This window comes from Anomaloglossus baeobatrachus, chromosome 1 (genome assembly GCF_048569485.1).
Source record: "Anomaloglossus baeobatrachus isolate aAnoBae1 chromosome 1, aAnoBae1.hap1, whole genome shotgun sequence".
NCBI classification, from domain to species: domain Eukaryota; kingdom Metazoa; phylum Chordata; class Amphibia; order Anura; family Aromobatidae; genus Anomaloglossus; species Anomaloglossus baeobatrachus.
The window spans coordinates 397,794,109-397,811,856 of record NC_134353.1 but is presented as its reverse complement, the minus strand read 5'-3'; the positions used below and the strand labels follow the sequence as shown (position 1 = coordinate 397,811,856).

The 17,748-nt window shown below is 50.8% G+C and overlaps 1 protein-coding gene across 1 annotated transcript in view; it reads left to right on the top strand.

Moving 5' to 3' along the window:
• LOC142302843 (peroxisomal membrane protein 11C-like) overlaps positions 1–16,508 on the top strand; it is a 111,836-nt gene extending 95,328 nt beyond the window's left edge. Inside the window, exon 6 of the mRNA XM_075343986.1 lies at positions 16,345–16,508. Within this exon, the coding sequence (XP_075200101.1) occupies positions 16,345–16,498 (154 nt within the window). The 3' untranslated portion in view covers positions 16,499–16,508. The remainder of the gene's footprint in view (positions 1–16,344) is intronic.
• The last annotated feature ends 1,240 nt before the right edge of the window (positions 16,509–17,748 follow it).

The following is a 17,748-nucleotide window of genomic DNA, read 5'->3' as shown; positions in this document are numbered from 1 at the left end:
ACGTTTTCTTCTGGGCAATCTGTACCTTATTGTTCTGCCTGTACTCCTCCCTGCTTTCAGACTTTTGCTTTGGGGACCTCAGTGGTATCAGAAGCAAATGTGCCTCCCCGCATTGGCTCATGAACTCACTCAGACTGTGACTCAACTAACTGGGCTGTTCAGTACCCTTGTTACTGCTGTGGATTGTTTGCCTGTGACCTTTGCCACCTCCCCCCACTCTGCAAAGCGTGTTCCGGACGCATGCGCCCGGCAGGGCCATTTACTGTAATGGAGCGCACTGTGTTAGCGTGTGCTCTGTTTTGTGCCATTTTTACACATATACGTTTTATGCAGACGGACACCCGAATGTAGTGGACTAGGTCTCTATTTTGGGATTTGTAACTCTTGCAATGAGTCAGACTCTCCTGTGACTGCTTATCAATATCAAAGACCTTGGATGTGCTCTAAGGGGTACTTCTCACATAGCGAGATCGCTGCTGAGATCGCTGCTGAGTCACGTTTTTTGTGACGCATCAGTGACCTCATTAGCGATCTAACTGTGTGTGACACTAAGCAGTGACCTGGCCCCTGCTGTGAGATCGCTGATCGTTACACACAGTGCTGGTTAATTTTTTGCTCGTTGCTCTCCCGCTGTGAAGCACACATCGCTGCATTTGACAGCGAGAGAGCAACAATCTGAATGTGCAGGGAGCAGGGAATCGACGTCTGGAAGCTGCGGACGCTGGTAACCAAGGTACACTTCAGGTAACCAAGCGAAGTGCTTTGCTTAGTTACCCGATATTTATCTTGGTTACTAGCGTATGCCGCTCTCAGGCTGCCAGTGCTGGCTCCCTGCTCCCTGCACACGTAGCCAGAGTACACATCGGGTAACTAAGCGAAGCGCTTTGCTTAGTAACCCGATGTGTACCCTGGCCACGAGTGCAGGGAGCCAGCGCTAAGCGGTGTGCGCTGGTAACCAGTGTAAATATCGGGTAACCAAGCAAAGCATTTTGCTTAGTTACCCTATATTTACCTTGGTTACCAAGCGCAGCATCGTTTCCACGAGTCGCTGCGGACTGGTTACTGGTGAGATCTGCCTGATTGACAGCTCACCAGCGACCATGTAGCGATGCACCATAAATCCTGACCAGGTCATATTGTGGTCGGAATCGCTGGTACGTCGTTTAATGAGACGGTACACTAAACACCCTCCAGTATCCTCTGCCTCCAGATTGCCATCACTGAGAGTGACTTGCAGCTTCTCCTTCCCTGCATAGATTATTGTCTGTGGAGCAATCAGACTCTAGCTCTAGTGTGGAGTTGGTGTTTTATCCTTATCAGGTGGGAAGGATGAGTGATTTGGTTGTCTAATTACAGCTGTTGCTTCTGTCCCAGTAATCAAACCAGCAGAGATCCGTTATCTAAAGAAAGGAGTCCCTCCTTTCAGTCATCGCATCCATAGCGGTCGGCTTGTTTCTGTCATCAGTAGACATTCTGGACACTTACATGTGCCGATAGTCCCAGTTCATCAGTGTTACCTGCGGTTTGCGATAGGCTGGGATCATGATCAATTCAGGGCTCTACCTTTTGGGTGTACGAAGGTCTTGGCGCCAATTATGGTGCTTTTCTGCTCCGGGGAAAAGTGGTAATAACCTATCAAGATGACATTCTGGTCAAGGATCCCAGCCAACCTGGAGATAAGTTTACACACTGTGGACCAATTCAAATGGATTGTCAACCAAACAAAATCCATGCTAGTTGCTGCTCAGCTTCTCTGCTTTCCGGGGATGACCTTCAACACGATTCAGGGATTGTTTTTTCTTCCAGAAGAAAAGAGTGATTCTGCAGTTTTCTATTCGGGTTGTGAGACGCTTGGGGAACTACCCTCTCCAGTTTTGCATGAGAGTGTTGGGTCAGATTATGGCGGCTTTTGAAGCGGTTCCCTTTGGTCAGTTCCATTCAAGGCCATTATAGAGCACAGTTCTATCACTTTGGGACAGGTCCTTACAGCCCTTGGATCGGCCTCTTGCCTTTCACTTCAATACCGCAGGTCCCTTAGGTGATGATTTAACCCCCTCTTCGCTGTCCCAGGGGCACTGTTTCCGCCCAACCAGTGGCAGATATTGTCCATGGATGCCAGCCTCTCCAGTTGGGGGGGCAGTGTTTTGACGGTTTTCGGCACAAGGAATTTGGGATGATCAGGAGAGACTTCTCCGATCAATGTTCTGGATATCAGAACAATCCATTGGACTCTCCTGACAACACCTACTTAGGAGGCTGTTAGTCAGAATCCAATCAGACAACTCCTCGGTGGTAGCATTTATCAATCATCAGAGGGGAGCAAGAAGTCATGTTGGAGATGTCGAGGATTCAAAGGTAGGTAGATGACAGAGTTCCGCTGATTTCAGCAGTTTACGTTGCCGGGGTAGACAATTGGGAGGCGGATTGGGAGGTAGAAAGTAGACCCACGGGAATGGACCCTTCACATAGTAGTGGTCAGACCTTCACTGGTGCACTCTGGACGTCGATCTGATGGTTTCCAGATTAAACCACAGAGTATCAGCATTTGTCATGAAAGCTGGGGGCCCACAGGTGGTTTTTGTTGATGCGTTGGCAATTCCTTGGTCCCAGTTATTTCAAGCTTATCTGTTCCCACCTATTCCTCTTCTTCCCAGACCTCTCTGCAAGATCAGGGGAGAAGAGGCTCCCATGATCCTGGTGGCTCCGAACTGGCACATGAGGGTTTGGTATTCAGACAACATCAGTCTATTAGGTGATTCTCTGTGGCCCATTCCGATCTGCCCGACCTGTTATCTCTGGGTCCATTTTATTTCTAGAATTTACAACTGCTTGCTTTAACAGTATTGCTGTTGAAGCCTCGATTCTGAGGAGGTTTGGGCTTTAAGAGCCCCAGTGATCCAGACCATGATCAGGGCTAGGAAGAAGTCAATTTCCCCATTGTCTTTTGTCTTTTTTTTTTTCTTTACTGTGCCTACTTTCTTTTTTGCAGTCTGGACTGGAGGCAGACCAGGTGCTTAATTCTCTCAAAGGCCAGTTTTCCTCCTCTGCTCTTTTTTTCCCCCAGAGGAATTTGGCTGCAGAACCGCATGTCAGAACTTTTTTCCAGAGACTAGTGCTTATCAGGTTTCTTATCGGCCACCCTTAACCTAGTTCTAGAGGGTCTTCAGGGTTTCCCTTTCAATACTCTCAGGGAGATCCCAGCTCTTTTACTATCGCAGAATGTGGTGTTTTTATAGCCATCACCTTTATTAGAAGGGTATCTGAATTGGCACCCCTTCCTTGCCTGCTCCTTATCTCGTTGTTCATCAGTACAAGGTGATGTTAAGTCCGATTCTGACTTTCCTTCCTAAGGTTTATGCCTTCCACCTTAATGATAGCATTGTGTTAAGGCCCCTTTACACACTGAGACTTTCTAGTGATCCCACCAGCGAACTCGACCTGGCCAGGATCGCTGGAAAGCCTCTAACAGTCGCTGGTGAGCTGTCAAACAGGCAGATCTGTCCAACGACGCAGCAGCGTTACGGACCTGCAGAACGACCTCGCTGGAAAGGGAACGCTAGCACACCTATGGGCTGGGTCGCTAACGATGTAGTTATAACGGTGACAAACACACCGATACATGCTGCGCAGCGGGAAACAAAGTACCAAAGAATGGTCCTGAACGACTTGTAGCGATCAGCGACCTCACAGCCGGGGCCAGGTCGCTGATGCGTGTCACACACTGCAATGTCGCTGGGGAGGTCGCTATTACGTCACAAAACCGGTGACGTTACAGCGATATCGCTAGCGATGTTGCAGTGTGTAAAGGGGCCTTTACCTTCATGTTGTCCTTTTCCACTTCATCCATTGAAAAGATTACACAGTCTGGATGTGGTTAGGCCTGTACGATATTAGTTGTCTGCCACTGTGGTCCGATTCCTTATTTGTTCTGGATTAAAGCGAACGTCATTCAGGCGTACAAGTTGAAGGACAGGGTTCCTCCTTTCAACATCAGGGCACACTCCACTAATGCGGTTGGCTTCGGTCTTTCAGCTCTGTAAGGCTGCTACCTGGGCATCTGTATATAGTTTTCTAAATTCTAAAGGGTCCATATCTTTGCTCTGACTGGTGTGGCTTGGGCTGGAAAATTTTACAGGTAGCAGTTAATGAGCCTTCAATTTGAACTACACTAGTAAGTTCTGTGATGTTAACAGAATTGTTGCTTATACTGTATGTGCCTTCTCACACCCCAGGGACCGCTTTTGAATGTCTAGGGATTTTGTGTCCCCCAATGAAGCGACTGAGAAAATCAGATTTTTGTTACAAACCGTAAACTATGTTTCTAATAGTCTTCATTGGGTTACACAGGTCTCATCCATTTTTGCCAGTGATATATATTTGAGTTATTCTTCTTAGGTTTCTTATTCTTACTTCTAGTGCTTTCTTACTAAACTGAGGAGGCCGATTCCTGCAGATCAAGGTATAGTCTGCTGGGGAGAAGCTAACTTTTAGTTTTATGTAATATCTATGTAAACCTCCAGGTGGCAGCAAACTATCCCAGGTTTCTGTGTCCTGCAATGAAGCCTATGAAAAACAGATTTTATGGTGAGTACCAAAAAAAAATCAAATTTTTTCACGGATGGCTAAAGAAATAAATCACAAAGCTTCTGCTATACGTTGCAATGTTAAATATGTAAAGCGTATGGATTGTACATCGATGTCCTCTCTGTGCTCATCGTGTTTTTCACGGACCCACAGACTTGTATTGACCTTTTTCATCCGTAATACCGTACAAAAAAACGACGTCTCTATGGGTTTTACATGGACACACAATCCGTGTCAAACCACGGACATGAGAATAACACCATAGATTATAATGTTACAGAGAGGGGGGAGCCAGCACTCCCTTTGAATGGCATGCAACAAATAAAAAGCGTAAAATTCACAAATTCATTCCTACTGTACTATAATGCAAAATGAGATTTTTAGCAAGCAATTGATGAATAATTTGAGCCGCCCCTGCCCCATCACGGCAAATCTCAATAGGGATCCATTGATGCAGAGAAGGCCTTTGATAGAGTCAGCTGGGAGTTTGTGATGGCCTTTCTGCGGCAGGTGGGACTGGGAGACAAAATCATTGAAAGGGTCTCTTCCCTTTATAGGAATCCCTCTGCCAGGGTCAAAGTCAATGGGTTTCTCTCATCACCAATTGCAATACATAATGGTACACGTCAGGGGTGCCCCCTTTCCCCCCTACTTTATGTCCTGGTTATGGAACACCTTGCCGTGGCCATAAGAAACAATTCCAGTATCCACGGGATAGGGGTGGGGGGTGGGGAATGCAAGGCAGCTCTTTACGCAGATGATCTACTTCTGTTCATTTCACAGCCTCGCCTTTCCTTCCCCTCACTTATTCAAGAGTTTGAAAAATTCAGTCACCTCAGCAACTTTAAGGTCAATTACTCCAAATCCGAGGCATTAAACATATCTCTCCCTGATGCTGAGGTGGATCATATCAAGAAAAATTTCCCCTTCAAGTGGCAGGACTCCGCCATTACTTACCTAGGGATAACAGTCCCCATGGATCTCTCAAAACTATATCAGCTTAACTACCTTCCCCTTCTCAACAGGACAAGAAAGGATCTTACCTCATACAATAGTAAAAGACTATCCTGGTTTGGACGAATAAATGTTATCAAAATGGACGTTTTGCCTCGCTTTTTGTTCTTGTTCCAGACGGTCCCCTTGGTTCCTCCTGCAGTTTTTTTCTCCAGCCTGCAGTCAGTTATCACGCGCTTCATGTGGGGAGGTAAGCGCCCGAGGATAGGCTTCACTACCTTTTGCAGACTTAAAAGCCAGGGGGAAGCTGGATTGCCCAACCTTAAACTCTATCATAAAGCGGCTCTACTGATGCGATTACTAGATTGGCAATATCATGGGGCCACAAAGCAGTGGGTAAGCCTAAAAGAAATGGACCACGAGATCCCCTTGCGTTACCTCCCTTGGATTAGCTCGGGCTCCAGGGGCCAGCCTCTCTCTGAGGCTGATCTCTTGAGGGCGACATTGAGGACGTGGGATTTAGAAACCAAAAGGGGTCGTCTGTCCAGGGAGCATGGTCCCCTCTCCCCTATCTTTTCAAACCCAGATTTTGCCCCGGCAGTTGGCCGATGTTTTCCTGTGCCGGAGGAGGAGCGGGGACGTGCGCTTCTTTCACATACTTCAGGGATCCCCATTGCCCACATACGACTTGCTCTCTGCCTTGGGAGGGGCCATACCCTGGTTTGAATACTTCCAGATCAGGTCTTTTTTCCCTGGATCAGGCCGGGAGGCACTTTATGCTGCCCTCCCCCCCTCCTCGTTTGAAAAGCTCTTTCTTTTGGAAGATGCTCCGGGACATACCCTGTCCCTTATCTATAACCTTTTGATCCAGAAGGGGGATGTGGACGAGCTCAAATTTGTGGGGGGATGGAGTAGAGACTTGGGCGTGACTATCCGGGTTGAGGAATGGAGTACTGCTTTTCTTTTCACTCACAAATTTTCTAGGGCTTGTTCGGTCCAGGAAAAGGGTTATAAAATTCTCACCCGCTGGTACCGCTGCCCTCATGCCCTACACACAATCTTCCCTTCAGTGTCAGACAGATGTTGGCGGTGTAAATGTGGCGCCCCTGACCTGGTCAGGCACCACTGAGTACTGCACCCATGCTGGGGACAGTACAATACAGGTAATCCAGAAGGCTGACAGGGGTGTGGAACACAGGCGCATAGTGATCAGGTCTCACACATGTACCCATGAGAGGACCCCTGGGGATCCCAGGAGGGGGCAAGCCTTCACCTTCACTGGAATAGTGGAGGGGGTAGAGCCTCCATCTCCTCTCAAGGGGTGTGGTGGAGAGTCTGGTTGCTAGGTGGCGTAGGCAAGAACAGGAGAGGAGGAGCAGTGAGTCAGTTAGAGCAGAACTCCATAGGGCTCAGTGAGGAGCAGACCTGTGGGGCTGTTGCTGTCTAACAGCGCCCGCGCAGTGGCTACAGACGGGGGAGAACGGTCAACTAGGAGTGCTACCTGAAAGCCAGCTTCAGCTAGAGAGAAAGCACGGAGTGGGAAGTAAGGAGACTGCTAGAGAGCACCAGGCCCAACCGGGCGGCAGATCCCGAAGCGAAGATAGATCCAGCTTTCTTCTGCTAAACCTGCCGGTGTGGGGCTCTCAAAGCCCACACCACATCACCACAAAAGCCGCAGCCACGTAACCGCAGTGAGGGCCCATAGGTCATAGGAGGCAAGAAGCTGGAGTGGCCTGGTCCGGGGAACAAGCATACGGCGAACGAAGGGGAGAGAGAGGCTGCAGCATCTTCCCTGGGTGACCCCCATAGGGACTAAAAGTCGGGGTCACCCCAAACCACCAAGGGCTAAGGAAGGCGAGTCAGTAGTCACCCTCATAAAGTCAGCCTGAAGGATACCTGGTTCCCACCTGGTTCATCTCAGCTACGCCCGGGCTACTCACCCTGCCATCAAATGTGAGTAAAGCCCTTGAAAGACATTCCTGCCTGTGTGGTCATTCTGCGCCTTGTGGTACTACAAACCTACACTGGGCCCTGGGGCTTGCCTCACTCTCAGGAGGCTATTCCAACTAACTGCACACACCATCAGCCCCAGGCGTCCCCTAACCTGCAGTGGCGGTCCCCACTGACCGCGATACTGAGAGTGGCGTCACGATCAAAACAGAAGATTTCCTACCAGTGACGGAGATCCAGCAACGTGGAGTCCCTGAAGGTAACGCACCGACACCGACACACCACCTGTGGGGCTCCACATCTGGCGTCACGAACAGGATAAGGACTAGACCTGTTCAGACAGGTGACCATGTGCCTAGGCGGTCCGCTTGAAAAATTGGAAGCGCCGCCATATTGCCACCATGAAAAGCGCGCTGGAAAACAACAGCAGCCCGCGCTGGAAGAAGTTACCGCCCACGAAGAGGTGTGGCTACCCAGAGATCCCCTAGAGAGTCCTGACCTCGCTGATGAAGAAAGCGGAAGCGTCCAGAGACGGCGGAGCAGAAGAGAAGCCAGCAGCTTGTTAGAGAAAATGGAGTCCAGACGCGGATACCCAGAACCAGGCACTGCTGCCTGGTGGTGCCGGGAGCTTGCCATCTTCTGCGACCGGCTGGAGGCCGGGATTGTGCGACAGCTCAGGGAAGAACGCACGGAGCTCCTGGAGATGGCTGCGGCGGTGCGGACCTACGAGGAGGGAGCCGCGCGACGCATGTCAGACCGAGCGGCGACGACGCAGACCCCGATGCAGCCACAGATGGGTGAGTCGAGTGATGCCCCGGCCAGCACAAGTGCCCCGACCCCTGCTGCCACGCCCGCGGTCCCGGAAGAGGCGCCCGGCGCGGCGTCACCGAACCAGGCCGCAGCCACGCTAGATGCGGCCCGCCAAGTCCAGGCCGCTGCAGCGATGCCCCGCCTGTCCCGCAGGGCTCCGACCACCACGGCCGTGCTCAGCCGTGCTGCAGGTGTGACGCTGACCCAGGCTGCCACCCTGCTGAACCCGGTCCGCCAAGACCCCAACGCAGCAGCGACGCTCGTCCGCGCCGCAAGTGATATGCTGAACCAGGCCGCAGCCCCGCCGGGTGCGGCCCGCCAAGCTCCGATCACTGCAGCGACGCCCGGCTCAGCCTGCACGGACCCCATCGAGGCTGCGACGCCAAGTGAGACCGCGGCTGCAGTGTCCAGTCCGGCCCGCCAGGAACCGGCCGCGACAGAAACGCCAATCCAGGCCGCCGCCATACAGGGCGCGGCCCGCCAAGACCAGGCCGCCGCCATGCCGGGCGCGGCCCGCCAAGACCAGGCCGCCGCCATACAGGGCGCGGCCCGCCAAGAGATTGCATCACTATTTTCCCCGGCCTGCAAGGCCAGAGCAGACACCGCTCCCCAGTCCACCGAGGTCCCTGCTAGGAAGACCCTGATAGGAGAGGACCCCGAATACTGGAAGCTGAAGGCTGATCTAGAGGCCCAGTTCCCACAAGAGATGGTGGATCGGTACCTGCTCCCTCCGTATACCCCCAAGGAGATTCAGACAACCCCTGCAGCTGCGCCAGAGAGTCCACCGCCCAGACCAGCTGAAGAAAGCCCATCCCCAGCACTGCCACCAAAGGAGTGCAGCGAAGAACTAAGGGGGAGAGGAGACCATGAAGCAGAAGGGCTGACTCCGACGCCAACCGCAGCAGACCCCTACCCAGAGCCGGAGATGCTGCCCTATTCACGCTGGGATGAGGAAGATCTGACCCCGTCTGCTGACGAAGATCAGCCCAAAGACCTCACCTGGGAGCCCGCAGGCATGAACCCAGCCCGCAAGACACGGCGCAGCAGAACAAAGTATCCTCCAACACCGCAGTCTCCAGAGCAGAGGGAAGTCACGGTCAGAGACCTGGAGGAGAAAAGGTGCCTAAGAAGGTCCAAAGCCCAGGCTAGAGGACCCCTTTACAGAGGAATAGTAGAGGACTTCAACTTGAAAAGCGGATACGGCTTCATTGTAGTAAAAGGAATAAAAGAGGGCATATTCGTAAATCGGAGAGATGTTCAAGCCCACCTGCCCAGAGGACATTCAGGCAGAAATTTGAAAATTGGGGACTTAGTACAGTTCACCTTGCATCAAGGAGAAAGGGGCTACTATGCCTTGGACGTAGCACCATGTCCCAGACAAGAAAGACAAGAAAGACAAGAAAGACAAGAAAGACAAGAAAGACAAGAAAGACAAGAAAGACAAGAAAGACAAGAAAGAAAAGACAGAGATACAGAAACAGATGCAGAAAAAGAAACAGACGAAGATCAAGAAAGGAAAGATAAAGAACCTACAGATGAAACAACCACGGACGACGACGGAGAGCAAGAAAGTCACGGGTGCCGGTGCCCTACATGCCCACGCCCTAGTGAAAAAGAGGAGTAAAGTAAAGGAAAGTAAGAAGTTTTGACCAGTTAAAGTTTGAAAAGTTTTGTTTGCAACGTTTAAGAAATGCGCCCACAAAAACTATTGTGAGAAATAAACTTTAAGGCTATGAACTTGCTATAGCCACAAACTCTCGCAGTGTAAATAGTTACACCAGTGGCACCACCACCAGGGCCAGCCTGTTTAGGGGCTTGGCTCGTCTGCAACCAGGGGGGCCCGTCCGTAGAAAAGGGCCTTGGCTCACCTGCGACCAGAGAGCACGCCTGTTTATGGGGCCTTGGCTCACCACCACAAAGAGGGTACCTGGTCAGCACCAACTGTGGAGGCCGCCTCTGCATCCTGCCAGAAGAGGCTGACGGCGCGGATCCACCAGGCCAGGTATACCCTGAAACCACCAGCCCATGTAAGCCGCCTCTACATCCTGCCAGAAGTGGCTGAAGTCGCGGCCAACGGGAGAGGAAGATTGGAGGAAAGGTCTGGGGAAACGGATGGCCCAGACCTGGTTACCAACAGGACTGGTGACCTGCCTCCTGAGAGGGTTTTGGGTGGGTTAACGGACTTGTGGGTGGAGGGTGGTGATGTCTGATACCTGGTGCTTTTAAAAATGTTTTACATGTTTTAATGTTTTATGCATTTTAAAATGTTGTCTTGCAGCCCGAGGACGTGCTGGTGATAACTAAGGGGGAATGTGGCGCCCCTGACCTGGTCAGGCACCACTGAGTACTGCACCCATGCTGGGGACAGTACAATACAGGTAATCCAGAAGGCTGACAGGGGTGTGGAACACAGGCGCATAGTGATCAGGTCTCACACATGTACCCATGAGAGGACCCCTGGGGATCCCAGGAGGGGGCAAGCCTTCACCTTCACTGGAATAGTGGAGGGGGTAGAGCCTCCATCTCCTCTCAAGGGGTGTGGTGGAGAGTCTGGTTGCTAGGTGGCGTAGGCAAGAACAGGAGAGGAGGAGCAGTGAGTCAGTTAGAGCAGAACTCCATAGGGCTCAGTGAGGAGCAGACCTGTGGGGCTGTTGCTGTCTAACAGCGCCCGCGCAGTGGCTACAGACGGGGGAGAACGGTCAACTAGGAGTGCTACCTGAAAGCCAGCTTCAGCTAGAGAGAAAGCACGGAGTGGGAAGTAAGGAGACTGCTAGAGAGCACCAGGCCCAACCGGGCGGCAGATCCCGAAGCGAAGATAGATCCAGCTTTCTTCTGCTAAACCTGCCGGTGTGGGGCTCTCAAAGCCCACACCACATCACCACAAAAGCCGCAGCCACGTAACCGCAGTGAGGGCCCATAGGTCATAGGAGGCAAGAAGCTGGAGTGGCCTGGTCCGGGGAACAAGCATACGGCGAACGAAGGGGAGAGAGAGGCTGCAGCATCTTCCCTGGGTGACCCCCATAGGGACTAAAAGTCGGGGTCACCCCAAACCACCAAGGGCTAAGGAAGGCGAGTCAGTAGTCACCCTCATAAAGTCAGCCTGAAGGATACCTGGTTCCCACCTGGTTCATCTCAGCTACGCCCGGGCTACTCACCCTGCCATCAAATGTGAGTAAAGCCCTTGAAAGACATTCCTGCCTGTGTGGTCATTCTGCGCCTTGTGGTACTACAAACCTACACTGGGCCCTGGGGCTTGCCTCACTCTCAGGAGGCTATTCCAACTAACTGCACACACCATCAGCCCCAGGCGTCCCCTAACCTGCAGTGGCGGTCCCCACTGACCGCGATACTGAGAGTGGCGTCACGATCAAAACAGAAGATTTCCTACCAGTGACGGAGATCCAGCAACGTGGAGTCCCTGAAGGTAACGCACCGACACCGACACACCACCTGTGGGGCTCCACATAATCACGAAAGGGGGGATATGTTGCATATATGGTGGAGCTGTAGCCTCATTAAGCCTTTTTGGAGTGGGGTCTTCTCGGCATACAATAGCATTAGTGGGGAGGCCCTCTCTGGTTCTCCACAAATCGCTCTCTTATCTATCCTACCGGGGTCTGTTAAATCTCAGAAAATGGGACTATTGCGGTTTTGCCTAGCGGCTGCCCGAGCCGTGATCCCCAGACACTGGAGGTCCACCCGTGCCCCCGCCTTGGATGAGTGGCTTGAGGAGATGGCCTCCCTTTACAGAATGGAGGGTCTCACTGCTGAAATTCAGGACGCTACTGAAAAATGTATTAAGATCAGGAGTCCCTGGGTCATTTTTTTGGATTCTCCGGACTTCAGGTCCCTCTTTGGGGTGAGTTGAGACTCTACCTAGATTTTTCCTGCTAGTTATTCCCAGCCCTTTCTTGCCCTTCCCCATGATCCTTTTCCCCGTCATTATTCACTTTGTCTACTTCCCTCTTTATTTCTTTTCCTTCGACTGACCATTATGTGCCTCTATGGTATGAATGGTAAATCTTTGCTGTTTATGGTATAGTTTATGGATTTTATACTTTTATAATGGTTCAAGACAGATTGATATAAATGTTCTTAAATGTTCTTTATTGTAACAAACTGTATATGGCTACAACCTTGCAAAGCCTTTCATGTTTCATTGCATCCTTGTTTGTTTTTTTGTTTTGTCTCTATTTGGGGGTTTGCCTTGGTCTGCAGCCCTGCTTATTGTAACCAACCTTAATTTTTCAATAAAAAAAGAGATTAAACATAAATCACAATAGGGGGGTCCAACTCTATATTATATAATTTACCATTGTGCCATACGGCCTCCTAAATATTTTAATAAGCAGAACCATATAAAAGCAACACATATACCTGTGACATCTCAGAACCGCTCCCATGTTGCAAAAACAGATAACTGCGAATAAAGGCAGTCCAGGTGCCAGTATATGCAGCAAGGCCACACACACCAGCACAATGTCAAAACTGGCCCTCACAGTGTCTGACCAGCAGCCATGGATAAAGGCGGAGCAGGCCCAAGTAAATGGTGCTTAATTAATCATGCCTGTAGAACAGGGTGAGGTAGTTCAATGTGAACAGACTCCAACATTAGTTTTAGGAATTTGCAAACCACACTGGGCATGCACGGCCTGGTGGGGGTCAGCTCCAGACCAGTAAATCATTACAAAGATGAGGGAGCCAGCACTGCCTGTGAATGGCATGCAACAAATAAAATGTAAAATTTACAAATTCATTCCTACTGTACTATAATGCAAAATGAGAATTTTTGCAATTTCCTTCTGCTACTATCAAAACTAATGTTGGAGCTTGTTCACATTGAACTACCTCACCCTGTTCCACAGGCATCATTAATTAAGCACCATTTACTTGGGCCTGCTCCGCCTTTATCCATGGCTGCTGGTCAGACACACTGTGAGGGCCAGTTTTGACATTGTGCTGGTGTATGTGGCCTTGCTGCATATGCTGGCATCTGGACTGCCTTTATTCGCAGTTATCTGTTTTTGCAACATGGGAGCGGTTCTGAGATGTCACAGGTATGTGTTGCTTTTATATGGTTCTGCTTATTAAAATATTTCGGAGGCCGTATGGCACAATGGCAAATTATATAATATAGAGTAGGACCTCCCTATTTAGATTTGCCGTGACGTGGCAGGGGTGGCTTAAATTATTGATCAACTGTTTGCTAAAACTCTCATTTTGCATTATAGTACAGTAGGAATGAATTTGTGAATTTTACACTTTTTATTTGTTGCATGCCATTCATAGGTAGTGCTGGCTCCCCCCTCTCTGTAATGATAGATTATAATGGGTATGTGTTGTTTCCGTGAAACAAAGCGTATAAAACGCGTACGTGCCACACATACATTTGAATGAGGCCTTAGGCTATGTGCGCACGTTGCGTACAGTCACTGCAGAAATTTCTGCAGCGATCTGAAGAGCACATGTGCGCTTTAGATCGCTGCAGAAATGTCCGTAGTGAGCGACGATTCCATGCGCTCTGCCTGCAGCTCCTGCCATAGACAGAGCAGGAGCTGCCGGCAAAGCGCAGGAAAGAAGTGACATGTCACTTCTTTTTACGCAGCGCTTCGGCAGTAGCCAAAGCGCTGCGCTCTTAAACGCCACGTGCGCACGGCCCCTGCACAATCTCCATAGACTGTGCAGGGGACGCAGGACGCATGCAGTTACGCTGCGCTGTAAAGCGCAGCGTAACTGCATGTATTTACGCAACGTGCGCACATAGCCTTACAGTTAACCTCAGAATGAGTTAACAGTGGATCCTTCAGTGAGCTTATCTGCCCACAGCTATCTCTCTCCAATTCACATGAACGGTTTATCTTGACTGATTGTGCTTTCAATGCAGACACTAAGCAAGATATCTCTAGCAGCGGCTTATCTCCCCCTAGTGCAAGTGTAAGGGTACCTTCACACTTAGCGATGCAGCAGCGATCCGACCAGCGATCTGACCTGGTCAGGATCGCTGCTGCATCGCTACATGGTCGCTGGTGAGCTGTCAAACAGGCAGATCTCACCAGCGACCAGTGAACAGCCCCCAGCCAGCAGCGACGTGCAAGCGACGCTGCGCTTGCACGGAGCCGGCGTCTGGAAGCTGCGGACACTGGTAACTAAGGTAAACATCGGGTATGGTTACCCGATGTTTACATTAGTTACCAGCGCACACCGCTTAGCTGTGTGTGCAGGGAGCAGGGAGCCGCGCACACTGAGCACTGGCTCCTTGCTCTCCTAGCTACAGTACACATCGGGTTAATTAACCCGATGTGTAAATGCAGCTACATGTGCAGAGAGCAGGGAGCCGCGCACACTGCTTAGCGCTGGCTCCTTGCTCTCCTGGCTGCTGTACACATCGGGTTAATTAACCCGATGTGTACAGCAGCTACATGTGCAGAAAGCCGGAGCCGGCAGCACAGGCAGCGTGAGAGCTGCAGAGGCTAGTAACTAAGGTAAATATCGGGTAACCACCTTTGTTACCCGATGTTTATCTTGGATACAGCTTACCTCAGCTGTCAGACGCCGGCTCCTGCTCCCTGCTCGCTTCATTTGTCTCTCTCTCGCTGTCACACACAGCGATCTGTGTGTCACAGCGGGAGAGCGCCTTTGCAGAAAACGAACCAGGGCTGTGTGTAACAAGCAGCGATCTCGCAGCAGGGGCCAGATCGCTGCTCATTGTCACACACAGCGAGATCGCTAATGAGGTAACTGCTGCGTCACAAAAAGCGTGACTCAGCAGCGATGTCGGCAGTGAGCTCGCTGTGTGTGAAGCACCCCTAAAGGCCCAGTCACACACAACGACTTATTTGCGTTCCCGAAAACGATACGACCTGATAGAGATCGCTAGTAAGTTGCTGGGAGGTCGCTGGTGAGATGTCACACAGTCAGACCTTACCAGCGATGCAGGAACAATACAGGTCGCAGTAGCGACCTGTATAAGATCTCAGCAGTCACTGTGACCCTGTCACTTAAGCTGGGTTTACACACTGCAACATCTCAAACGACATCGCTGTAACGTCACCGGTTTTGTGACGCAATAGCGATGTCGTTTGCGATGTTGCAGTGTGTGAAACACATCAGCGACCTGGCCCCTGCTGTGAAGTTGCTGATCGCTACAAATCGTTCAGGACCATTCCTAGGTCCTTTGTTTCCCGCTGTGCAGCATGCATCGCTAGAAAGTTTCAGTGTGTGAAAGACTTTGCAGCGACTTTGTTAGCAACTTCTCTTTCAAAAAGCTGCTTATCAACGTCCCCAACAGCCAGCTAGGTCGCTCTGCAGGTCCGGATCGCTGTTGCGTTGTTGGCCAGGTTTGCCTGTTTGACAGCTCACCAGCGACTCAACAGAGACTTAGGGAGGTCGCTGTTACGTCACGAAACCGGTGACGTTACAGCGATGTCCTTTGCGATGTTGCAGTGTGTAAACCCAGCTATAGTGTCAAACATAGCGATGGGTCCTGCCCAGCAGGATATCGTCTTTGAAGAAAATGGCCTGGACCATTCGGCAACGACTAGAGATCTCACAGCAGAGGCCTGATCGCTGGTAGGTGTCACACATAACAAGATCTCTAACGGGATCGCTACTGCGTCACAGAAACCGTGACTCAGCTGCGATCTTGCTAGCGATCTCGTTATGTGTGACGGTACCTTTTAGATGTTTAATTTGAACCTGTCCGACTCATAGCCTCAATAAACCGTCATACACATCAGATGGTTGACTGATAACAGCAAAATTGGCAAGTTCGGTCTAGTAAGATAGGTTCACTTCCGTCAGATGGTTGTCACCTCTTTAGTCCCATAGAAGTGCATGGAGTGGTGATCATGCATGTGGGCTACTGCTTTATTTGCGTGGGAGTCCCAGAAGTTGTACCCCCAATGATTATCCTTTGGATAGGTGATGAATGTATTTTGTGACATAACCCCTTTAATTCTACAATATTTCATATTCTTTTTATTTTGCGTCCCAGTCAGTTGGAGGACTACTGGTTGCCTTTCTTTTGACAGTTCTTTTGTTTTTCAGGGACGATCCTCCAAGGAGCCGAGGAGAACTTAAGTTCCAGATGAGATCAGAACTTTTGAGCATTATGAGCTGTTTCTCTGATCTAGTTAATGCTGTTCACTGGATGCCACCCGGTTTTCTATGGGGGGGATGCTTGTTACGGGGGGCTGTCTGATAATAACTTAAAGGAGTATCAGACAGTCAGGGTCCACCGTGCAAAGACTCTGCTGCAGACTATGGCAGAGTGCAATACCTCTGTTAACTCACAGAAGGATATAATAAGTAAGTAAAGCAATTCCTCCCTTACTTGGAGGGTGTGTGGAATGATCTCTGTTAATAATCACAGAGACAAAGGCAATGTGTGCGAAATGGCACCTACCTAGGTCCGCTCTTCTAGTGGTGCAAAAGAGACGAACAGCAGCGTAAGCCGCACAAAGCTCCTACCTGCGTTCGCTCCACTAGTGTGCGAGGACACGAACCACTAGATATGGCACCTGCCTAGGTCCGCTCTTCTAGTGGTGCAAAAGAGACGAACAGCAGCGTAAGCCGCACAAAGCTCCTACCTCTGTTCGCTCCCCTAGTGTGCGAGGATACGAACAACTGCCAGACGCAGTATAAGGAACGTTACCCTAGCGGCAACGTCCACCTACGAGTCGAACCACAAGGCCCAGCCAGACCATGTGCCTCAGGCACCTGCCTATGTCCGCTCCCCTAAGAGGTAAGGATACGGACAGCAGCCGAAGCTGTAAGGTATAAGAACGCTACCCTGCCGGTAGCGCTCACCTAGCATAGACAGAGGAATGCCTAGAGGAACGCGCACAGAGCGTCTACTCTTATGCATGAACCAAGAGGACTGAGCGCCATGCGGCGTGTGTCAGGGTCTTATATAGACTCTGTGCCTCATCCAAGATGGAGGACACCAGAGCCAATCCGCTGCCAGAACGACAGGAGTGATGTCATGCTGGCCTATCACCGAGCAAGGCATCACAAGCACATGACCAGCGACCAATTGGCATAGAAGGTGTCAGAGACATGTGACCTCGTGTCAGCGATGATGTCACCCGCACATGTGCAATGGCTCCAAGATAGGACTTAGTCTCCGGCGCTCGCACATGTGCAGTAGCAAGAAATCTGGACTTAGTCTCCAGCGCTCGCACATGTGCAGTAGCAAGAAATCTGGACATAGTCTCCAGTGCTCGCAGCAACCGTAACAGTACCTCCCCCTCAAGGGCCCCCCTCCCGGCGACGCAGGTAATCGGCAACTAAGTCGGGAGCATGGACAGCCTCCTCAGGCTCCCAAGAGCGATGTTCCGGGCCGTAACCCTCCCAATCTATCAAGAAGAACCTGCGCCCTCTAACCATCTTAGAACCAACTATGGCTCGTACCTCATAGCTAGAGCGAGAGGAATCAGAGGCAGGAGAGTG